At 47.0% G+C, this 23,451-nt stretch overlaps 1 protein-coding gene across 2 annotated transcripts in view; it reads left to right on the plus strand.

The window, feature by feature from the left end:
- The window catches only part of Tep1 (telomerase associated protein 1), a 45,695-nt gene extending 22,244 nt beyond the window's left edge, over positions 1 to 23,451 (plus strand). The window contains exons 19-55 of one of the 2 annotated variants that reach the window (XM_034498122.2): positions 485 to 661; positions 907 to 1,027; positions 1,763 to 1,887; positions 2,128 to 2,241; positions 2,335 to 2,452; positions 2,581 to 2,775; positions 2,880 to 3,055; positions 3,131 to 3,287; positions 3,420 to 3,599; positions 4,036 to 4,128; positions 5,275 to 5,407; positions 5,561 to 5,711; positions 5,956 to 6,089; positions 6,242 to 6,330; positions 6,604 to 6,718; positions 7,818 to 8,058; positions 8,244 to 8,361; positions 9,171 to 9,295; positions 9,394 to 9,493; positions 9,680 to 9,835; positions 9,972 to 10,184; positions 10,381 to 10,534; positions 10,637 to 10,849; positions 12,344 to 12,504; positions 12,869 to 12,982; positions 14,890 to 14,997; positions 16,377 to 16,509; positions 16,656 to 16,732; positions 16,810 to 16,939; positions 17,474 to 17,610; positions 17,743 to 17,867; positions 20,155 to 20,301; positions 20,449 to 20,545; positions 22,333 to 22,438; positions 22,565 to 22,779; positions 22,899 to 23,003; positions 23,220 to 23,451. In XM_034498122.2, the coding sequence (XP_034354013.1) occupies positions 485 to 661; positions 907 to 1,027; positions 1,763 to 1,887; positions 2,128 to 2,241; positions 2,335 to 2,452; positions 2,581 to 2,775; positions 2,880 to 3,055; positions 3,131 to 3,287; positions 3,420 to 3,599; positions 4,036 to 4,128; positions 5,275 to 5,407; positions 5,561 to 5,711; positions 5,956 to 6,089; positions 6,242 to 6,330; positions 6,604 to 6,718; positions 7,818 to 8,058; positions 8,244 to 8,361; positions 9,171 to 9,295; positions 9,394 to 9,493; positions 9,680 to 9,835; positions 9,972 to 10,184; positions 10,381 to 10,534; positions 10,637 to 10,849; positions 12,344 to 12,504; positions 12,869 to 12,982; positions 14,890 to 14,997; positions 16,377 to 16,509; positions 16,656 to 16,732; positions 16,810 to 16,939; positions 17,474 to 17,610; positions 17,743 to 17,867; positions 20,155 to 20,301; positions 20,449 to 20,545; positions 22,333 to 22,438; positions 22,565 to 22,779; positions 22,899 to 23,003; positions 23,220 to 23,342 (5,176 nt within the window). In that variant the 3' untranslated portion in view covers positions 23,343 to 23,451. Of the gene's footprint in view, positions 1 to 484; positions 662 to 906; positions 1,028 to 1,762; positions 1,888 to 2,127; positions 2,242 to 2,334; positions 2,453 to 2,580; positions 2,776 to 2,879; positions 3,056 to 3,130; positions 3,288 to 3,419; positions 3,600 to 4,035; positions 4,129 to 5,274; positions 5,408 to 5,560; positions 5,712 to 5,955; positions 6,090 to 6,241; positions 6,331 to 6,603; positions 6,719 to 7,817; positions 8,059 to 8,243; positions 8,362 to 9,170; positions 9,296 to 9,393; positions 9,494 to 9,679; positions 9,836 to 9,971; positions 10,185 to 10,380; positions 10,535 to 10,636; positions 10,850 to 12,343; positions 12,505 to 12,868; positions 12,983 to 14,889; positions 14,998 to 16,376; positions 16,510 to 16,655; positions 16,733 to 16,809; positions 16,940 to 17,473; positions 17,611 to 17,742; positions 17,868 to 20,154; positions 20,302 to 20,448; positions 20,546 to 21,907; positions 22,129 to 22,332; positions 22,439 to 22,564; positions 22,780 to 22,898; positions 23,004 to 23,219 lie in introns of those variants that run through there. The other variant, XM_076931082.1, reaches the window with a different exon arrangement.

Raw genomic sequence — 23,451 nt, forward strand, 5'->3', positions numbered from 1 at the left:
TGGTTGTTTTAATTTCTTAAACATATAGTTAAGAATAAGGTTAAGGTTTGCCTCAAAGTATTACATTGATTGAATTGTAACTTATTTATTTATTTATTTTGTTTTTTTGAGACAGTGTTTCTCTGTGTAGCCCTGGCTGTCCTGGAACTCAATCTGTAGACCAGGCTGGCTTCAAACTCAAAAATCAGCCTGTCTCTGCCTCCCAAGTGCTGGGATTAAAGGCGTGCGCTACCACCGCCCGGTGAATTGTAACTTTTTAATAATGTTTTTTTCTGAAGAAAGAGGCACATAAGAAATGGCAAGTGGGGCTCAAATCTCAGGTTTCTACAATTGGTCCCACAGCTAGAATATTATCTGGAGGCCTGTAAGAACCCTGTCTGTCATAGGGTTTATGTCAACTGCACAAGGGTCTTTGCACCTATAACTATGGACGTGAGATGGGGACTGATCCCTAGGCTGAGCCCGACCCTCCACTTGTCCCCAGATGGCGCAACATCCGACTTTTCATTTCATCCACTTTCCGTGACATGCATGGGGAGCGAGATTTGCTGATGAGATCTGTTCTGCCAGCACTGCAGGCCCGAGTGTTCCCCCACCGCATCAGTCTTCATGCCATTGACCTGCGCTGGGGCATCACGGAGGAAGAGACCCGTAGGAACAGGTGCAGGACCACAGGAAGGAGGGGATAGGTCGGGTGAGAGGATTGGGTGGTGGAACTCAAGGGACCAGGATCAGGACTACAAGGATAAATGAGGGTGAGGGCGGGCCTTCGTCTTTTAGATACCAACAGCAACTTTATCTTCACCTTCCCAGTGTGATTCAGGGTCCTGCCTCCTCTGTAGTAGCATTGCTTGAAACTGCCCCCCCCCCAGTGACCCCTTCCTGTTCCCATAATTATGCCTACAGACAACTGGAAGTGTGCCTTGGGGAGGTGGAGAACTCACAGCTGTTCGTGGGGATTCTGGGCTCCCGCTATGGCTACGTTCCCCCCAACTATGATCTGCCTGACCATCCCCACTTTCTCTGGGTAAGGCAGACAAGGTTGGAGGGGCTGGGGAAGAAATGGGTGGGATAAAGCCCCTGACAGGAGTCCTGGGATGATGCACCAGTAGGTCCTTGAGTCTTGATGTGGAACACTGGCAGACAACTGTACCTGATGTACCTAGGTGAAGCAGTTCCTTTGAGACAGATTTCTTCCCTGGATTCTCAGAGGGTTGAAGGTTGATCTGCTTAGCTTTTGCCATCAGATAGATGGTTTAGGTAAAAGAATCAGGAGTCCCAGGCCAGTCTGGGCAACTATGTGACATTGTCTCAGAATATAATGAAAAAGGTCAGGGAAGCTGGGCATGATGGCTCATGCTTTTAGTGCCAGTACTGGGAAGTGAGAGGCAGAAGGCTCTCTGTGAGTTTGAGACTATCCTGGTTTACATAGTAAGTTCCAGGTTAGCCAGGGGTCACACAGTGAGACCCTCTCTCTCATACACACACAAGGATCTGGGAATATAGCTTACTGGTAGAATACTTGCCTACCACATATATGGTTCCGAATCCAATCTTCAACACTGAGGGAAAAATGTATTTTAAAATACCCAGCACCTGTCAATCATTTGATATTCATTAGCTGGTAACCATATTTTACTGCCTGTCTCTGGGGAGAGCACACAAGCTCACTGAGATAAAGGTGATCTCAGGCATTTGAAGGCTTCCAGAGATGGGTTGATGCATGAGACTGACCCTGCCTGTGTCTTCCCTCTCCATGTAGACCCAGCAGTACCCTTCGGGGCGTTCTGTGACAGAGATGGAGGTGATGCAATTCCTGAACCGTGGCCAACGCTCACAGCCCTCTGCCCAAGCTCTCATTTACTTCCGGGATCCTGATTTCCTTAGGTACCTTCTGTTGCTACCAGGTTAAAATCTCCTCCACAGAAAGTCAGGCAGATCCTGTTCTCAATCCCCAGCATTCATTGTTGAAAGAGAATCAGGCTGTAGAGAGCATGCTTTTGCCACCCCAAGTCAGATCTCAACTTGAATGCAAAGTTTCAGGGGGCCAGAGCCTTATCTCCTAGCTGATGACAGGAGATGAGGGTCTGAGTCTGGCTCCACCCCTGGGGTGTCTTTTGTGGTCAGCTCTGTCCCAGATGCCTGGAAACCTGACTTTATTTCTGAGTCAGAAGAGGCTGCACAGCGGGTCTCAGAACTGAAGAGATACCTACACAAACAGAAAGAGGTTACCTGTCGCAGGTGAGCTGCCAGAGGTGGAGGCACCTATCCATTAGAAGTGTGGTGCAGGGAGCCAGGCTTACTCTGACTGCTTGGATTATGCTTTCCCTACAGGTATTCCTGTGAATGGGGAGGTGTAGCAACTGGCCGACCCTATACGGGGGGCCTGGAGGAGTTTGGGCAGTTGGTTCTCCAGGATGTGTGGAGCATGATCCAGAAACATTACTTGCAAGTCAGTAGGAGTGCTGACAGAGGGGAGCGAGCTTGGTAGTCCTGAGTGGGAAGCAAGTTGGTGGGTTCTAGGCCAAGAGGTCCCAAGAAACATGGCGGGCGACATAATCAGCGCTCTGTGACCCTCAGCCTGGGGCCCAGTTGGAAAAGCCAGCATCCGTCTCAGAAGATGATTTGATCCAGACCAGCTTCCAGCAGCTGAAGAACCCACCGAGTCCTGCACGGCCACGCCTTCTTCAGGATACAGTGCAGCAGCTGATGCTGCCCCATGGGAGACTGAGCCTAGTGACTGGGCAGGCGGGACAGGGAAAGACTGCCTTCCTGGTATGAGCCTCCGGCAGGAGGAAAAGCTTTGGAGCTAAGGAGGTAGGGCAAGGAGATTGTGCACATACTGAAATGTAAATATGGTTCTGTTTCGCCCCACACAGGCATCCCTTGTGTCTGCCCTGAATGTCCCTGACCAGCCCAACATGCCCCCGTTCGTTTTCTTCCACTTTTCAGCAGCCCGTCCTGACCAGTGTCTTGCTCTCAATCTCCTCAGACGCCTCTGTACCCATCTGCGTCAAAAATTGGGAGAGCTGAGTGCGCTCCCCAGCACTTACAGGTGTGTACCTCAAGAGTAGCCAGCTGTGTTACCTCCCCGCTTCCCTGCCTCTGACCCTGGCCTCTTCACACACAGAGGCCTGGTATGGGAACTGCAGCAGAAGCTGCTCCTCAAATCTGCTCAGTCGCTGCAACCTGGTCAGACTTTGGTCCTTATCATTGACGGGGCAGATAAGTTGGTGGATCCTAATGGACAGCTGATTTCAGACTGGATCCCCAAATCTCTTCCTCGGGTGAGTGTGAGACCAAGCTGAGACAGGAGGAAGGTTGGAGAGAAAGGTGTCGTGGGTGATCCGGGCAGAGACCTCTCTAATGCTGTTCTTTCTTCCCCTCTACCTTTCTGTTCCTTTGTGCAAATGTCACAGCGAGTACACCTGGTGCTGAGTGTGTCTAGTGACTCAGGCCTGATCGAGACCCTTCAGCAAAGTCAGGGTGCTTATGTGGTGGCCTTGGGCTCTTTGGTCCCATCTTCAAGGGCTCAGCTTGTGAGAGAAGAGCTAGCACTGTATGGGAAACGGCTGGAGGAGTCACCTTTTAACAACCAGGTTGGACCCAGACCAGGGCTTGTGGGGATGTGGGGTGCATCAGGGAGTCATGAGGGTGCAGCTGCTAAGGGCACTAGCTGCCATCCTAGCATCACCTTTTGGATTTCTCCAGACCTCTCTGCCAGGGGAAATCGTTCATAAGATAGTGCCAATGTTTCAAAGGACCACTCAGACTCTTCAATGGTGAACAGCCTCCCTAGGGAGAATGAGTAGAATTATGGCTAAGGGGGTCTTAGGATGAGGTGTGGAAGTTTTCCTGATAGGATGTAGCTGGGATACAGGAGTGGGGTATGTATTTTGAGGTGATATTATATGCCAACCCTTTAATTAGACTCTCAGAGGAGGAGACACTTGACAGCTTGGTGCTATAGCAGAGACAGCTGTGGTAGGCTTCTCTAATCTCCTGAATAATGCTGAATCCTCCACGTCTGAGCAGATGCGGCTGCTGCTGGCAAAGCAGGGTTCAAGCCTGCCATTGTACCTGCACCTCGTCACTGACTACCTGAGGCTCTTCACACTGTATGAACAGGTTAGTCGTTCCTTATCCACAAAGTCTTAATGTATTTCCCATTGCTGTTGGCCTTTTGGGGCTCCATTGCTCATTCATGCCTGTCTTAGTTGCCTTTCTGTTGTTATGATAAAATACCCTGACACAGGCAGCTCAGGAAGGAAGGCTTTATTTGGCTCACAGTTGGAGTTTGTAATCTGTTGTTGCAGGGCTGTTATAGTGGCAGGAGCTTGGAGCAACTGGTCACATTGCACCTGCTGTCAAGAAAGAAAGCTATACATGCTGTGCTCAACACAGTTTTAATGTGCAGGATATCAGCCAAAGGAATGATGCCACCCATAGTGGATAGGTCTTTCAATCTCAAATTCCCAGGACATGAGCAAAATGAAACTTGATTCTTGACTAAAATATTTCACAAGTATTCCGTATCCTACTTTTTGATAAAGTGCTGTTGCTCTCTGAAACTTCTGGTATAATTTTTTTCCCTTAGTTTTATTTTCTATTGCTGTGATAAAACACCGACAAAGCCTACTTAAGGGTGTAAGCATTTCTTGCTCACAGTTCACGGGTGTAGTTCATCCTGGTGAGGAAGGCAAGAGGAGCTTGAATCAGGAAGCAGAGGATGAATGCACGCTGCTGCTCAGCTTTCTTACTTTGAAAATATTATTAAATCTATTCATTTTACTTTATTTGTGAGTGTCCAACCTATATGTATACTGTGTATATGCTTGGTGCCCGGAGAGGTCAGAAGAGGGCATCGGATCCTCAGGAACTGGAGTTACAGATGCTCTGCAAGAGCAGTCAGTGCTCTTTACTGCTCAGCTCTCCAGTTCCTCAGCTTTCCTCTAGTCCAAGATCCATCCAGGGAGTGATGCTACCCATAGTGATAATTCCCCACAGGCATGGCTAGCGGCCCGTCTTTCAGGTGGTTCGAGACTCTGTCAGGTTGTAAATTAACGTTACCCATCACACCATCTTTTATCTTTTGTTGACTTTGGTCACCCGTTCCCTATCTTCATCTGACTCCGACTTCTCTCAACTGTTTTTCTTTACCTTTTCTTTCCTTCCTACTGTAGTTCTTACGACTCCATCCTCTCTTGCATTGCCAGAGTCACCTGTCTGCCTTCCCCCTGCCCCCGACAAAGCCTCCTCTTCTTTCATTCCCAGGTGTCTGAGAGACTTCGAACCCTGCCTGCCACTCTCCCACTGCTGCTGCAGCACATCTTGAATACCTTGGAGCAAGAGCATGGCCATGATGTTCTACCTCGAGCTTTGACTGCCCTTGAGGTCACACGTAGTGGTTAGTGATTGACGAAGGATGGGAGGCTGAGGGCTCAACTATTGGCTAACCTTAGTTCGGCTAGGTTATTAGTCAGGAATGCCAGGAGGGGACATATATAATGGAGATGGGCTTCCTGTGTGGTTTGAGCTGTCAGAGAATTTGCATTTTTAGGTTTGACTGTGGACCAGCTGCATGCAGTCCTGAGCACATGGTTGGTTTTGCCCAAGGAGACTAAGAGCTGGGAAGAAGCAGTGGCTGCCAGTCACAGTGGAAACCCTTACCCCTTGGGTCCATTTGCCTACCTTGTCCAGAGTCTACGCAGGTAATGCTGCCCCAGCTGATCTCTCAGCAGCCTCACCACCTCTCCCGTTAGGACATCATAGGATTCTTTCTTCATCCCCCATGTTCTTTGGTATATGGCCCCACACTTGCCTCTCAGGACCTGAATGCTGCTTGTCCAGTTTCCATTCTGCAGTGGGAATGCTAGCGCATTGCTGTACTAGTGTGTTCACTGACTGGCTCTGTTTCTCCTCCCTTACTTTTCTCCTCTTTTCTCTTGAGGGTAGTTTACTAGGGGAGGGCCCAGTGGAGCGCCCTGGTGCCCGTCTCTGCCTCTCTGATGGGCCTCTGAGGACAGCAGTTAAACGTCGCTATGGGAAAAGGCTGGGGCTAGAGAAGACTGCACATGTCCTCATTGCAGGTGATTACAGCCAGAGTCAGCCTGGGCAGGAGTATGGGGCGTGGACCTGGAGGTCAAGACCATACACTGGCCACTGGGTAGATAACTCTGCTCCAGCCTAAGAGCCTTGATATGCTGCAGCGGTAAGCCCTTCTCAATGTCTGTCCTTGCAGCTCACCTCTGGAAGATGTGTGATCCTGATGCCTCATGCACCTTCCGAAGTTGCCCTCCTGAGGCTCTGAAAGATTTACCTTACCACCTGGTGAGTCCCCTTACCTCTTAGATTCCTTAGTCCACACATCTGCTTGGGCCATTCTTAGGCTGCTCTCTGACCCTTTCCCACCCACCCCACCCATGTCATTTAGCCCCTTACACACTCCCTCTACCTTCTTGGAGTTTTCCTGATGCCCTCCTTCCCGTTCTTTTCCCCAGGTCCTGGGTGTAAGTCCCAGATGCACAGGCATGGTCTAACACTAGCCTGTCCCTCCTCACCAGCCCCTTTACATTCCTAATGAATGCAATCTCCTCTCCCCAGCTCCAGAGCGGGAACCATGGTCTCCTTGCAAAGTTTCTTACCAATCTCCATGTGGTAGCTGCATATCTGGAAGTGGGTCTAGTCCCCGACCTCTTGGAGGCTTATGTACTCTATGGTGAGAGAAGTCATTGGATTCTTTCTTTTAAGATGTGGGATACCCTGCTCAAGAGGAGGTGTAAACAACAGCCAGATTTCCATTCCAACCTAAAAATGCCCCACATATAAGCAAATGATTCTTAGGAAACCCCTTTGCTTAGACCTCTTCACTAGAGTTTCTCAGTTTAGGCTATACAGTAAATTATCTAGGAAGTTTGTTAAAATTTCGGATTCTAAGGTCACAAGATTTCACTTCCCTAGGACTTCAGTGGAACCCAAAGCTTTATGTTTTGAATAGGTGTTCTTGATGTGGTTTAGAGGGTGATATTCCCTTAGAGACTTAAATTTTTAAATACATTGTATAATTATACTTGGTGCTGAGGTTGATGGGATCTAGGTGGGTTTCCTAGTGATACTGTGTTTTCTGACTCCCATTCCCTTGGTATGTGCAGGTGTTTGTGTGTATGTGTGAGCATGCGTATTCAGATGTTTGTGTGCATGTATACTGGTGTGAGGGTTTATATGTATGTTTTTGCATGTGAGTATGTATATATGTGTATCTGTGTGTGGTGTGTGTTTGTGTGTATGTATATGTGTTTGTATGAGTATGTCTATGTGTTTTCATATGTAAGTGTATGTATTTGTGTATGAGTGTGTGTATGTATGTGTGTTTGAGTGTATTTGTGTATGTGTGTATGTATATGAGTGTGTGTGAGGGGGGAGAGAGGGAGAGAAGGAGAGAGAGGGACAGAGAGAGAGAGAGAGAGAGAGAGAGAGAGAGAGAGAGAGAGAGAGAATACGGCATACAGTCACCTACAAAGGCCAGAGGAGCTGTTAGTTGGCTGTTGCTCTCCACCTTACCCTGCTGAGGCAGGTCTCACTGAATCTGGAGCTCACTGGTTTTTGGTTAGGCTCATGGCCAGCAAGCTCCAGTGGTTCTCCTACCTGCCCTTCCCCACTCAGCACCAGCACTGGGGTTACAGGTGCATGTGGCCACACCTGGCTTTTTATGTAGATGCTGGGACCTGAACTCAGGTCTTCACGCTTGTGCAGTGAGCTCTCCGACCACTGAGTCATCTCCTCAGCTACTCTCACTTTCTCTCTCTTTTTTAAAATAGCTTCTTCAAAGCCTGAAGTGAACCAGAAGCTCCCAGAGGCAGGTGTTGCTGTATTCCATACCTTCCTGAAACAACAGGCTTCACTCCTTACCCAGTATCCTTTGCTCCTGCTCCAGCAGGCAGCTAGCCAGCCTGAAGAGTCACCTGTTTGCTGCCAGGCCCCCTTGCTCACCCAGCGATGGCACAAGCAGTTTACACTGAAATGGCTTAATAAACCTCAGACCTTGAAGGGTCAGCAAAGGTAAGACCCTTGAGCCTAGCTCTGGTAAGCCTTTCAGAGCAGCCGCCCTTTCAGAGAGAAAGACAGGACAGACTAGAACTTCCAAGGAGAAAGGAAAAGTGTAGACACAGAGATGCAGAACTTGATTTCCACTGGCTTTCTTCCCCTCACTTCCTCTTTCTTCCGATTTTTTCCTCCCTTTCTAGCTTGTCTCTGACAATTTCCTCATTCCCAACGGCTGTGGCCTTCTCCCCTAATGGGCAGAGAGCAGCTGTGGGGACCGCCAGTGGGACAATTTACCTGTTGAACTTGAGCACCTGGCAGGTATGACGCTGAAGGCAAGACAGAGTGACTGTCAGAAAAACCCTCATGTACTGCCCTGAAGGTCTAGGCAAGGCAAGCACATCTTTAATATTCTGGTTGATTCAGCAACTTCATTCAACTCATATCAAATTAGACATCTTCATCAAAGGCTCATTCAACAACAGCTCAGTGTGATAGTTCACACTTGTAATCCCAGTGTCAGGAAGACTGGGACAGGAGGATTGTGAGCTCGAAGCCAGCCCGGGCTCTCTGGCACGGACTACATAGAGCAAGATGAAACCCACATAAGAGCTATGGCTGTGCAGCATTACTGAGCAGCGTCCACTCAAGGCCTGCGACTTAGTGTCTGAGGACTCAGAACCGGGACCTAGTTGTTGACATCATAAAATCTATGAGAGCTGTGTAGATAGAGGGGACCTTGGATGGACGAAGGCAAGCCTTCTGGTTACACAGGGAGCCTCAGCAAGGACACAGGAGAGAGTGGTTCTGTAAATGGCTGTGCACGATTGCAGCAGTGGGTAATACCAGACTGGAGAGAGGAGGCATCCACAGCTTTCTCTTCTTACCCAAACCACCCCCTCACCCCTGTGCACATGCATGTATGTAACGTCCTTTCCCTAGAACCCTGAACATCTATGGTATGGGCTCTTGGAGTGAGAAAAGGTCACTCCGCTTTGATTATGAGGTACACCTGTATTTGGGCTGGGAATGTAGACAGCCAAGGAACTAAACCACTTTTGCCTTGGCTGGGGCCTGGGATGGCTTGGGTTTGGAGGACCTGAGCCACACTTCCCTACTGGCTGTTTCAGGAGGAGAAGGCTCTGGTGAGCGGCTACGATGGGATTTCCTCTTTTGCATTCCTCTCGGACACTGCCCTTTTCCTTACTACCTTTGATGGGCTCCTGGAGCTTTGGGACCTGAAACATGGTTGTTGGTAAGACTTCCCATGACTCTGAGTGAGAAGCCCTGAGAAAAATGAGTGAGAAGGGAGCCCAATTGCCAGATGACCCTGACTTTCTTTTCCTGGGTTAGGGTGTTCCAGACCAAGGCCCACCAGTACCAAATCACTGGCTGCTGCCTGAGCCCAGACCGCCGCCTGCTGGCCACTGTGTGTTTGGGAGGATACCTAAAGGTAACAAAAATTGACCCTCAACCATGAGCCAAAACTGAGTTTGTTGCTCAACATGGCATGACTGCCTGTCCTAGGGAAGCCTTGCTGAGGCAGGGGACTAGATAAGATAACTCCCAGGAGCTCCCCGACTGAGATGCTCTGTCATTTGTGTCCAGCACCCTGATTTCTCCTCTCTTTCTTCTCCAGCTGTGGGACACAGTTCGGGGACAGCTGGCTTTCCAATACATCCATCCCAAGTCTCTGAACTGCATTGCCTTTCACCCAGAGGGGCAGGTGGTAGCCACAGGCAGCTGGGCTGGCAGCATTACCTTCTTCCAGGCAGATGGACTCAAAGTCACCAAGGTAAGATGGTCCTGTCACTCTTCAGGAGAACACGCAGGACCATGGTGAAAGTGGAGAATGACAGCCACATTCCATGTCATTCTGAGCCCATACTGAGAACAGGCTCTGTTGTTTCTATCTTTATACCCATGTCTAGGAACTAGGGGCCCCAGGACCCTCTGTCCGCACTCTGGCATTCAGTGTACCTGGGAAAGTTGTGGCTGTAGGCCGGATAGATGGGACAGTGGAGCTGTGGGCCTGGCGAGAGGGTGCACGGCTGGCAGCCTTCCCTGCACAGTGTGGCTGTGTCTCTGCTGTTCTTTTCTTCCATGCTGGAGGCCGGTTCCTGACGGCTGGAGAAGATGGCAAGGTGAGTTTCCAGAGGGTCTGTGGGTTCAGGGACAGAGAGCAAAACTAGGGATGTATTTAAGTAACACTGGGGGTCTTTGTTGAGGATCCTGGAGGAGTATGGATGTTGAGAGAGAGAAGTCTTTTGAAGGAAGATGTCAAGGGGTGGGGAACCACACAGTGGACATAAGTACCTTTAAGCTTTTCTTGCATCCTAGGCTCAATTATGGTCAGGATTTCTTGGCCAGCCCAGGGGTTGTCTGGGCTCTCTTCCTCTTTCTCCCGCGCTCTCTGTGGCTCTCAACCCAGACGGTAACCTGGTGGCTGTTGGGTACCGAGAAGATGGCATTAAAATCTACAAAATTTCTTCAGGTATCAGAAGGGGAGTAGATGGGTGTACACCCTTGGGAAAAAGTTTCCTACTGCTTCATTTCTTTCCCCAAATGTCTTTCATGTATTCTCCCATTTTTTTAGGTTCCCAGGGGTCTCAGCATCAAGTGCTGAATGTGGCAGTGTCTGCACTGGTCTGGCTGAGCCCTAGCGTGTTGGTGAGTGGTGCAGAAGATGGATCCCTGCATGGCTGGGTGCTCAGGGGAAACTCCCTCCATTCCCTGTGGCTGTTACCGAGATACCAGAAGCCTGTGCTGGGACTGGCTGCCTCCCAGGAACTCCTGGCTGCTGCCTCAGGTACTACTGAGCAGAGTTATTGAATCATTTCTTTGGAATTTGCTGGTATCACCCTTAATTTTATAACTGTAATTGTGCATGCTTATCAAAATCCTTGCACATACAGTGTTTATTTACAACTTTAAAATGTGCTTGAATGTATTCTGTTGAAGAGTTAGGTTTTTATGAAGATGGGGCTTCTTAAAAGAATTGTCTGTGCTTTGTTTTTCTGGGGTTTTAATGCACTGTAGGGGGTCTATTCAAGAAGCCTTGAGCATTTGGCTTCTTTGCTTTCTTGCTCTTTTGCTAGGAAATTGTCTTTGGTACTAGGGAGTGCTTGATCCCATGTTCTCCAGCAAGTGTTAAGGTTTAAAGCCCCCTCCCCCTTTTTTTTTAAAGTTTAGATTTCTGTCCCATGTTTGGAATCTATGCAAGTTCTTGCCTCATGTTGGGTGTCAATTATTAATGTAATTTTAAAAGGGTGACAGTATTTTGTCTAACCCTGACCAACTCCCAAGTAAGTGAGACAAGGACTGTATTTTTATATTATATGCTTATAATGCATAGCTGAATTATTAGTGTACTGTAAACCTCTAACCTTATCTGACTACCTCCCAGCCATAGTGCCCATGACACTTGGAGTTTAATATTGTTCTAGCTCTCTCTGCTTCAGATATTTTTCCCATGTTGCTTCTCACACTCTCTCCTCATACCTCACTCCTCTTCCTCCTCCTCCTCCTCCTCTTCTTCTTCATCTTCCTCTCTCTCTGTCTCTCTGTCTCTCTCCCTCTCTCTCTTTCTCTCTTCTTGTTCTTCTTCTCTGGCAGAAGTCCAGCCCTATTCTCTCTTCTGCTCAGCTATTGGCTAATCAGCTTTATCGACAAGTCAGAGAATAAATGAGGAGCAATGTTTGCACAAACTTGAAACAGGTGAAATAAACATTATAATGCCATGTCTGGATTGCAACTAGATATTGAGTCAGGAAAATCAGCATTTGAATAACACAAGGATAATTGTTACACAGTGCACAAAAGCATTATGGCTACAGTGTTCCTCTTACATAATTGTTCTAGACTGTTTCTAGAGGGAGGAGGAGGACAGGGAGAGCAGAATGGTTTTAGTCCTCTGGAAGCAGAGGTTTGGTCCTCACAGATGGGGAGGTAAAGGTGAATTGAAACACCTCTGCCACAGCTGCTGTGAGAAGTGTGGTAGGCAATTACACACACACACACACACACACACACACACACACACACACACACACACGGATCCACACTCAGGGCTTGAGTCCTGCCATGCAGAAGCTGGGTCCAGGGCATTCCCATGCTGCTATGTGCTTATATAGTGACTGACCCTTGCCCAGGATCCCTGCACATTCTGCTGATTCATCATCCCACTTCCTTGGAGCTGTACTTGGGTGGGCGCTGGGCTCTGCTCCGTGATTTCCTCTGGCTCCTAGGCCAGTCTTGCTTCTGCTTCCAGAAAGCACTTCCCTTTCTGTTTTCACTCATACAGAGGACTTCACCGTGCGACTGTGGCCCAGACAGCTGCTGACACAGCCTCATGCAGTAGAAGAGTTGCCTTGTGGTGCTGAACTCCGGGGACATGAGGGGCCAGTGTGCTGCTGTAGCTTTAGCCCCGATGGAGGCATCTTGGCCACAGCGGGCAGGGATCGGGTGAGCTACAGAAGGATGTCACCCCAGGGCCCCACAGCCTCTCTGATCCTAGATTCCTGAATGGTCTATTTCCCATTGCTTTCTTGAACTTTTTGATCTGCCAGATCTGCAGGTGGGTCTACTGCATGCCTTACACTTCCTTTCTTCTTTAAAACTTCCTGCTTGAAACCAGGTCTGGTGGCACCTATCTTAATCTCAATACTTAGGAGATGAAAGTGGGAGGATCAGATCATTAGCTAGGGAGGTAGTCCAGGGCCAGCTTAGGCCTCATGAAACATTGTCAGAGATAAACAACTCGTATCTGAAATGGCTTTGGCATTCTTGTGGTCTGTGTCCTGAAGGATTTCTGTTCTTACCCTCCCAGAATCTCCTCTGCTGGGATGTGAAGATAACCCAAGCCCCTCTCCTGATTCACACTTTCTCATCCTGTCATCGTGACTGGATCACTGGCTGTACATGGACCAAAAACAACATCCTGGTGAGTGAAGGGATGGGAAAGAGTAAGCAAGGCCCAAGGGAAAACAATAATCTTCATTTCAAGCTTTTTATAGCATCTATTAATGATAGTCATGCTAACATTTGCTGGGTATGTACATAGTCTAAGGTAAGGTTTGACAAAAGCTCAATTATATTTATTAACACAATTAATCTTTATGATACCCTATAAAGTAGACCCTACCTTTATGTCTCCTTCCCAGAGAAGAAAATTAACCCTAGAAAAGCATTTTCCAGGTCATGCTAGGGATAAAGCTGAGCTAATAAGCGTTCTTTTTATTTAAATTTCTTACACTTCTGTGTGCATCTGTACATGTGTCCAGACGGATGTGCCATTGTGCCATGGTATGGAGGTCAAAAGACAACTTGCGACGGGCTGTGGTGGCACATGCCTTTAATCCCAGCACTTGGGAGGCAGAGGCAGGCGGATTTCTGAGTTTGAGGCCAGCCTGGTCTACAGAGTGAGTTCCAGGACAGCTAGGCTTACACAGAGAAACCCTGTCTCAAAAAACCAAACCAAACCAAACCAAACCAAACAAAACAAACAAACAAACAAAACAAAAAAACCAGACAACTTGCACTAAGTAGTCAGTGCTCTCCTTTTACATATGGATTTCTAGGGACTGAACTTAGGTTGTTAGGCTAGGCGGCAACGTTCTGATAAGAAAGCCCCTCTGCCTTTTTGGTGTTAGATATTGAACTCAAGGCCTTGCACATACTAGGCAGGTGCTCTGTTATCTAGCCATTCCTCTAGCCCAGTGGTTCTCAACCTTCCTAATGCTTTAACCCTTTAATACAGTTCCTCATGTTGTAGTGACCCCCAACCATAAAATTATTTTTGTTGCTACATCATAACTGTAATTTTTCTACTATTATGAATCATAATGTAAGCATTGATCCCCCCCACCACCACCACCAAGAGGGATCGTGACCCACAGACTAAGAACCACTACTCCAGAGAATGCTAGTTTATTATTATTATAAGACTTACGGCCAGGTAGTGGTGGCGCATGCCTTTAATCCCAGCACTTGGGAGGCAGAGGCAGGCGGATTTCTGAGTTTGAGGCCAGCCTGGTCTACAGAGTGAGTTCCAGGACAGCCAAAGCAACACAGAGAAACCCTGTCTCAAAAAAACAAAACAAAACAAAAAATAAGACTTACATTAAAAAAAAAAATATTTGTGGGCTGGAGAGATGGCTCAGTGGTTAAGAGCACTGGCTGCTCTTCCAGAGGTCCTGAGTTCATCTCCCAGCAACCACATGGTAACTCACAACCATCATAATGGGATCTGATGCCCTCTTCTGGTGTATCTGAAGACAGCTACAGTGTACTTGTATACATAAAATAAATAAATCTTTAAAAATAATTCTTTAAAAAGATTATCTGTGTGTCCGTGTGTGGGTTTGTGCAAGTGAGTGCTGTGCCTATGGAGGCCAGAAGAGAATGGTGGATCCCCTGCAACCCGAGCTACAGGCCGTTGTGAACTACCTGATCTGGGGGCTGAGCAGCAAATTCATATCTGCTAGAACAGGGCAATTTTGCAACTGCAGCCATTTCTAGCCCCAAAGCCCATGTTCCTAACATGATACAGTACTGTCTGTACAGCCTGAGAGTGAAAGATGTCACTGTGTTTTATTTGCTCCTAAGGCATAAAACTAATCTCAGATTATTTTCTTAGGGTTTTCGATGTTTATTTTCCCTATGTAGAAGTCTTATGTTGTTTTTAAAAAGATATACAAAAGGACCCAGGCATGGTGCTGTATGCCTTTAATCTTAGCCTGGTGAGTTCCAAGCCAACCAGAGCTACGTAGTGAGACCCTGTCTCCAAGCCACACAAACAAGACGCCAGAGGAATGTTGATGACCTTGCTCTTCTCACTTGTGACTGCAGATCTCCTGCTCCAGTGATGGCTCTGTGGGACTCTGGAACCCAGAGGCAGGACAGCAACTTGGCCATTTCCCAGGTCACCAGAGTGCCGTGAGCACTGTGGTTGCTGTGGTAAGGCGATGATGTCACCAGCAATCTCTGGGAGGGCCGGGAGGATCTGGGAGACTGCACGCGTTAGGTAGCTAATCTCAGTGACAAACAGTAAGATTGCAGTACTTGGGACTGGGTTCCAGTGTTGGGCCTGATGACCGGTGTGCTGGGCATGAAAAGCATATCCTCTTAGTGTTATGAATTTCTGGCAAGATCTTCTGAGCCACTCAAGTCCACAGTTCTGCATCCCTCACCCTTTTACATCTTCCAAGTCTCTGATGTTTACCTTCCCCTCACTGGAAGGAGCTGGAGGTCTTAGCCAGGTAGTTTCTAACTTCTTGGTGTCTTAATCAGGAATTAAATAAAAGCACATATAGAATAGGCTGGAGAGATGGCTCAGCAGCTAAGAACATTTCCAGAAGAGCAGAGTTCAATTCTCAACACCCACGTATCTCCAGGGAGACCTTGAAGCCCCTGCCCTCCTTGGGCACCTCCACTCGTGTGCACATTCCTCACCTCAATTAAAACTTTAAAAAAGCACACACAGATTGTGAAAACAGAGGGGTAATTTTATTCAGAGCAAAATAATACATAGGCAAGATATGCTGTCTCTGGGCAGTGATGGTGCAAGCCTTTAATTCCAGCACTCTGGAGGCAGAGGCAGGTGGATCTCTGTGAATTCGAGGTTGGCTTCGTCTATAGAATGAGTTCCAGGACAGCCAAGGCTACCCAGTGAAACTCTGTCTTAAAACAACAACAAAAAAATACAAGCAAGCAAAAAGATGTGTTGTCCTGAGTGAAGGGCCCCAGATTATTGGTTAGGGCTTCTTGTATAAGGTCTGAAAGAGGGAGGAGCTTGATTACTAGGGGTATAGGATCTGAGTGGTTGGTTCTCTATTGTTATCGACAGACTTGGCTTAAATACGCTCTTTCTTGCTGTATATGTCATTTACCACAATGTATCTACTTTTAATCTTGTGCACACCAAATAGTGACACAGATTGCTTTATTACACATGCATCCAAAACCAGTTTAGGCCAGATCAATCCCACTACCCTCATACCCAGACAGAAAAGAGTAGGATTGGATGGAACTTGTCTATGTTTGATGGAGGTTAGCAGGAAGAGAAATATATTCTATTGTTCAAAGAGAGGAACATGTGCAGCTCTGTGCAGGTGGGGGACTTGGGCTGCAGCCAGATTGTTTGGTGTGTTGTTTGGAGAGGAGTGTATGCGTAGTGCATACAGATCAGGGTCTCAGGCTGCCAGGAGAATTATTACAAGACAATTGTGTGTACACTTCAAACTAGTGCAGTCCCAGGCTGTTAAACTTCTTCCTTTGCTTCATTTCCCATGTCCTGTCCACTATGACTGTCCTCTGACACTGTGATCTGCATACAGGAGGAACACATTGTATCTGTGAGCCGAGATGGGACTTTGAAAGTGTGGGACCATCAGGGTGTGGAGTTAACCAGCATCCCTGCCCATTCCGGACCCATCAGCCAGTGTGCAGCTGCTCTGGAGCCTCGTCCAGGTATCAAACTGCCAGCCTTTCCCCCTTTGTCCCCTTTATCATCACTAGAGATTAAACCTAGAACTGGTGCCTGCGAGGCCAGCACTCTATTACAGGCCTCTATGGGCCTAGCCATTCCTTTTGAGTTGGTTTCCCCATCTTTTCAGGTGGACAGCCTGGATCAGAGCTTCTGGTGGTGACTGTTGGACTGGATGGGGCCACAAAATTGTGGCATCCGCTGTTGGTGAGTTCTCTGCAAAAACTGGAGTGGGGAGGTGATAGAGAAGGTACTCAGGACGACCTCTGCAACCCTCTTCCCAGGTGTGCCAAATACATACCCTCCAGGGACACAGTGGCCCAGTCACAGCAGCTGCTGCTTCAGAGGCCTCAGGCCTCCTGCTGACCTCCGATGATAGCTCTGTACAGCTCTGGAAGATACCTAAGGAAGCAGGTGAGAGAGGGAGAGGGTGAGGTAGCATAAAAGAAGGTGAATGAACAAGGGATGCCAGGGTAACCATACAACCCTTTATCTCATCTACCCATCCAGTAGCCCAGATGTTCATTCTCTCTCTCTCTCTCTCTCTCTCTCTCTCTCTCTCTCTCTCTCTCTCTCTCTCTCTCTCTGAGATAGTATCTAACTATGTAGCCTTAGCTGGTCTAGAACTTGCTATGTAGACCATGCTGGCCAGGCTGGCCTCATACTCAGAGAAGCACCTGCCTCTGTATCCCTAGTGCTAGGATTAAAGGTTAAAGGAGTGTACCACACTATTAAGAGCTCAGTGTAGAGCTATTTTTTTTTTTTTTTTCCGAGACAGGGTTTCTCTGTGTGGTCCTGGTTGTCCTGGAACTTACTCTGTAGACCAGGCTGGCCTCGAACTCAGAAATCTGCCTGCCTCTGCCTCCCAAGTGCTGGGATTAAAGGCGTGCACCACCACTGCCCTGCACAGTGTAGAGCTCTTAATGTATCCTTTCCTTCCTTCTCCAGAGGATGCATACAAACCTGAGAGTTCTGTGGCCATCACTGCTGTGGTGTGGGCACCAGATGGTTCTATGGTGGTGTCTGGAAATGAAGCCGGGGAACTAACGCTATGGCAGCAAGCCAAGGCTGTGGCTACGGCACAGGTGTCTTGGTCTCTATGAATTCTGTGTGTTTAGTGCAACCTCCGTGGGTTGGAGTTTTGCTTGCATGTCTAGGAGGGGAAAGGTATATGCTTGTCCTTCAGAAGTCCTGAACTAAACTTGCTCCATTCACAGGCTCCAGGCCGCATCAGTGACCTGATCTGGTACTCGGCAAATTCATTCTTTGTTCTCAGTGCTAATGCAAACGTCAGCGAGTGGCAAGTGGAACCGAGGAAAGGTTCAACGTCCAGCAATCCCAGGTGAAGCAGGGCAGCTGCTGTGGGAGTGGCAAGCCACATATACCTAGGATTTTGTTATGATCTGTCTGTGCCTGATTTCAGGTGAGGCTGTGATAGGATGTCAGCTGCCCCGGGCTTTATCAGTTGCTTTCAAATTACATTTACTGATCTCCGTGTGTATATGTGACAAGGAATTGGGACAGCAAAGTCATTTTGCTTTATACTACTTTACTTGTGAGTAGCACCTGTGGAATTGAGTAGTCTGAGGGAGGTTAGCCAAAGTAGTGCCTTTATAGTCTTTATCTGTGTGTTCAGAGGTCAGAGAACAATCTGAGGGAGTTGGCTTTTCTACCAACATGTAGGTTCTGGGGATCAAAGTCAGGTGGTTAGGTTTGTTGGCAAGTGAGTGCCTTTACCCACTAAGTCCTCTTACCTGCCTTGGTCTTGCCAGTTTAAATGAATAATTCTTTTTTTTTTTTTTTTAACATTTATTTATCTATGAGTACACTGTGAGTATCTTCAGACACACTAGAAGAGGGCATCAGATCCCATGACAGTTGTTTGTAAGCCACCATGTAGTTGCTGGGAATTGAAGTCAGGACCTCTGGAAGAGCAGCCAGCACTCTTAACCGCTGACCCATCTCTCCAGCCCCATAAATAATTCTTAAATGCTTACTTGGTGACAAGTTCTGGGCCAGACAGTGTGGTACCAATGCATTGTTTTTATTTGTTTGTTTTGTTTTTGTTTTTCAAAACATAGTTTCTATGTAACTCCTATAAATCCTGGAAATTGCTCTGCAGGTCAGGCTGGTATCAAACTCAGAGATCACCTGCTTCTGCCTTCTGAGTGCTGGGATTAAAGACATTTACCAGCCACCACCTGGTTGTATTGACCAAGCCAGTTCAGTCAGTCAACAGGGTCTTGAGGGATGGAGTGAGAATTAAAGAAAAAAGAGACAATTAGACAACACTGAAACATGATTCCAGTCAGTGCTGAAGCTGAAGCAGATTTATTTTTTTTTCCAGTCTACTTTTATATCATTCTAGGTACAGGCAAAGAATAGAATCAGTTCTTAGATCAAAGACAAAGTCATTAAGGCAATAAACAAAGTCTCTCTCAATCACCGATGACCAAGATAAAGGGAATTCCATACATTCCTTGGCTGTATTTCACTTTGTGGTTTGGGGGTTTGATGCTGGAATCAAGCAGGACGCGTGCGTGTCAAACACATACTCCAGCATTGGTCAGTGCCCTGCTCCATGGTCTGAGTTTTAGAGCAGGAGCATGATGGTAGGAAAGAGGGTAGAGCAGTAACGAGATGGTGAAGGTAAGGAGACCTCGGACAGCTCTATTCGGCCTTTTAGAGAGACATAACATGGGCCCTGGCCTGGGCAGTAGACAGAAGGAAAGATGCAAAAGTGAGCATGTGCGAAGGTATTGTGGGGCATCCACCAGAGAAGACTATTTGGACATGGGTCTAAGCCATTAGAAAGTCTTTATTAGCTGGTCAGAGACTACACTGGTGTGCAGGATCTCCAGCCCCATAAATAATTCTTAAATGCCTATTTTGTGACAAGTGTGGGGCCAGACAGTGTGGTACCAATGCATTGTTTTTAGTTTTGTTTTTCAAGTGTAACCCAGTGTAGCCCTGAGTCTCCCTCAGGGTGAGCTTTTAAGCACAAAAAAACATACCCTGGGTTGACATATTTTCAGTTAACAAGAACAGTTAATCAGAAGCGAAACTACAGAAGCCAAAAAGCAAAGTTAGTACACTTAGATACTTTCCCAAAACTATGGATTTTGATGGATTAGGTCTTTGTTTTCGTTTTGGCTGGTGGTGCAGTTTACATGCTGAGTTTCCTGGCCAAGGTGGTACTGTCATTATGGAGTCAGTTGTGCTGAAGTTTAGAGGCCTACTAAGACCTGGGGTCCTGTTGCAGAAGGAAGCGTCCACAGAACTTATTGATGGAGACAAAAGACAGCAATGTTAGAGAATCTCCTTTTGAGCAAGTAAGGGAGAATGATGGTGGATGTTGATATAAGAAAGACAGGTGTTGGGAATGTAGCTTGGTGCTAGAGTGCTTGTCTTAGTCCTGCCAGAGGCTCTGGGTCTGATCACAGTACAGGAGTAAAAACAAGCATGCATACCAATGGTTAGGAAGGATATCGGGGCAGATCAGTTAATGTGTTTTATACTTCATTCATGAGAAGAGTATGGAAAAGTACATTCATGAGAAGTACTTGAGAGTCTGAAAGGTTAGCTTAAGAAGTATCCTTCTCTGTTTATGTGTGTCTTCTGTGCTACAGTCTTCATCTGAAGAGAATTCTGCAGGAGGACTTGGGAGTCTTGACAGGTCTGGGTCTGGCCCCTGATGGCCAGTCTCTCATCTTGATGAAAGAGGATATGGAATTACTACAGATGAAGCCTACAGATGAAACTCCGTCTTCGATCTGGTAAGATCTAAAATGCTTTTTCTTCTTGTGTTGAAAGAAGAAAAGTGGTTTAGTGGTTACCCCGAGACGGAGTCAGACTCAGGGTAAAGCACTGGGGTCTTGAAGGGAGGCAGTCCTGCACTCAGTCTCTTCCTTTCTTATAAACAGCAGGAAGTATGCAGTACATTCTTCAATACTGTACACCAGCAAGAAGTATGGTGTGTTTTACCTGCATCAGAGGGACTCCCAATTACTTTCTATCTTGGTGAGTCCTGTTTGGATGTGTTAAGCAAACATTTGTGTAGAACCAATGCATGTAAACATTGGAATCCATCATGGAGGGCAAGGGGAGGGAAGGCAGGTAGCTCCGTTGCTCTCCTCTCCCTTCCTCTAGAGGAACACTCTTTTAAATCTTTGGATGCAAGTTTCCATGTAAGATTTCATTGTGCAAAACAGAGTTGTATAATTTTTGAAAATCAGAAACTAGGAGGTCTTTCTTTCCTTTGTTCTTTCTTCCTTTCTCTCTCATCCTTTTCTTTCACTTTCTCTTTTTTCTATCTCTTTCTCCTTCCTTTCTCCCTCCCTCCCTCCCTCCCTCCATTTCTTCCTTCCTTTCCTTGCAGTTGTTTTGAGACGAGAGCTCATTATATAGCCATGACTGACCTGGAACTCACTGATATCTGCTTGCCTCTGCCTTCCGAGTGCTAGGAGGTGTGTGCCACTGTGCTTGGTTCTTTGTCATCTTTAAATTTGTGTGTGTGTGTGTGTGTGTGTGTGTGTGTGTGTGTGTGTATCTATATTTGTTTGGGGCACAAATTAGTATGGAAGTCAGAAGACAACTTGGTGAAGTTGGTTCTCTCCTACTATGTGGGTTCTAGAGATAAAACTCAGTTGTGAAGCTTGATGGCAATTGTTCCTACCCTACTGGGCCATCTCTCTAACCCTCTACTTCATTCATTTCCTCCTCAACCCCCTCTCTCTCCAGCCTTCTGTCTTGGGACTCACTTCATAGTGCAGGGAGGCTGGCCTAGAGCTCAGAGATATGCCTCCCTAGTTCTGGGATTAAAGGCTTGTGCCACCATGCCAGGCCTGACTCCTAGTTTTCTTAAGTGTGTGTGTGTGTGTGTGTGTGTGTGTGTGTGTGTGTGTGTGCGTGTGTGTGTGGTTTTGGTTTGTTTTTTGTTTGTTTGTTTTTTGTTTTTTGCCATTGTCAGTATTAGCATTTTGAAGTCAAAGGCTACATTGTGTCTCTGTCATGGCGCATGATGCAGTTACCTCATAGATGCTTTACACTTAATGATTGGGGTTCTGTCAGAGCTAGATTTCATTCCCAAGATTCCTGAGGTCTCTTGTTTCTGGAAAGTTTATAAAATCCTAATCTGATACCTACTAAAGTTACCTACAAACTCTGTCTAGGAAGCAGTGATTCTGTTCCTAAATATGTACTTAAGTGAAAGAAGTGTACATAGTCCCCAAATGCCAGGCACAGGCACGTCTGTGTTGGCCTAATTCAACATAGCCAAAACTGGATATGTAATTCTAAGTATATAACTGCATGACAGAAAAAGCAGAACATGACACTGAGTATTGACAAATGGGAAAATACAGACATGTCATTCTGCCAAAGGAAGCCAGACACAAACATGGCCTCACTACAGAGATCTCACTGAAGTGGAGTTTGTGAGACGTGGAGTACATCATGACACTAAAATCTGCTGCCAGCTTTGGGGTCTCTCCTACCAACTGGGAATGGGCTTGGGAACAACATCAAGCCGTCAGAAATGTTCCACATCTCCACCTAGGGGACTTCATGGGTGGATTCTTGCATGCATCCATTCGATGCATGCATTTTACTTGTAAGTGTGGTGGGCTTTTGTTTTTTGTTTATCTATCTCTATCCGTATCTCTATATCTCTATATCTATCCCTATCTATCTATCTATCTATCTATCTATCTATCTATCTATCTATCCTGACTATCTTAGAGCTTTGATCTTGGAGTTGTGTCATGGACAGACTAAACAAAGTTACCTATCCACCTATCCCTTCACAGGAGCAAAAGGAGTCAGGAGAGTTTGAAGAAATCCTGGACTTCAATCTGAATTTAAACAATCCTAATGGATCCCCTGTATCAATCACTCAGGCCAAACCTGAGTCTGGTTAGTGTTGAGTGCAAGGGCCAACAGAAGAAGGGCCCAGAAGAGTGGTCTTTCTGGGGTGGCTTAGGGGAGTCTGGTGGGTTCTAAAGGCCTGAGCCCTGGCTAACACTGCTCTTAAAATGGCAGAGTCATCACTTTTGTGTGCCACCTCTGATGGAATGCTGTGGAATTTATCTGAGTGCACCCCAGGAGGAGAATGGATCGAAGATAACATCTGGCAGAAAAAAGCAAAAAACCCTAAAACTCAGACTCTAGGGACAGATTCTCTGGGCTCAGAGTTGAATTTCTCCATGAATACATGGACAGAACCCACACATTTAAAGGCACGAGAGTGTAAAAAGGTGAGCCTGGAGGCAGAGTCATAGAGAGGGGGGAGAAGGTTCTAAAGCTGACACAGCAGCCTTTGTTCCCGTAATTCAAAGGTCTCCCTGAGAACTCATGTTGTCCCCTCTTCTCCGAGATTCACTTGGGCTCCGTCACAGCCCTCCACGTGCTTCCTGGATTGCTGGTGACTGCTTCGAAGGATCGAGATGTTAAGCTGTGGGAGAGACCCAGTATGCAGCTGGTCAGTGTGGATATGTGTGTGTACACATTCATGCAAGCTGAGCAAGGGCTAGTGCAAGAAAACTAACGTTAGGCTAAGGAATGGCAAAGAGATGAAAGTTGTTTTTTTTTTTATCTCTCTTGGAGTGGCCTGTTTCTAAGATACTGATTTGAGAGAAAGACAATAAGGAGACCTTGACCTATAGCTTCACCTCCCCCATTTCTGTTCTTGTTTCAGCTGGGCTTGTTCCGATGTGAAGGGTCAGTGAGCTGCCTGGAACCTTGGATGGAGCCCAGCTCTCTGCTGCAGCTTGCTGTGGGAGACACACAAGGAAACTTGTATTTTCTATCTTGGGAATGAAGATGCAGTACTCAGGACAGAAGTGATGTCACCAGGTGATGCTAGCCTGAAGACACCGGTGTCTACATTCTTAATAGGATTATAAAAATAAAATGTTGGAAGATCTAAA

Source organism: Arvicanthis niloticus, chromosome 3 (assembly GCF_011762505.2).
Source record: "Arvicanthis niloticus isolate mArvNil1 chromosome 3, mArvNil1.pat.X, whole genome shotgun sequence".
Lineage (NCBI taxonomy): Eukaryota > Metazoa > Chordata > Mammalia > Rodentia > Muridae > Arvicanthis > Arvicanthis niloticus.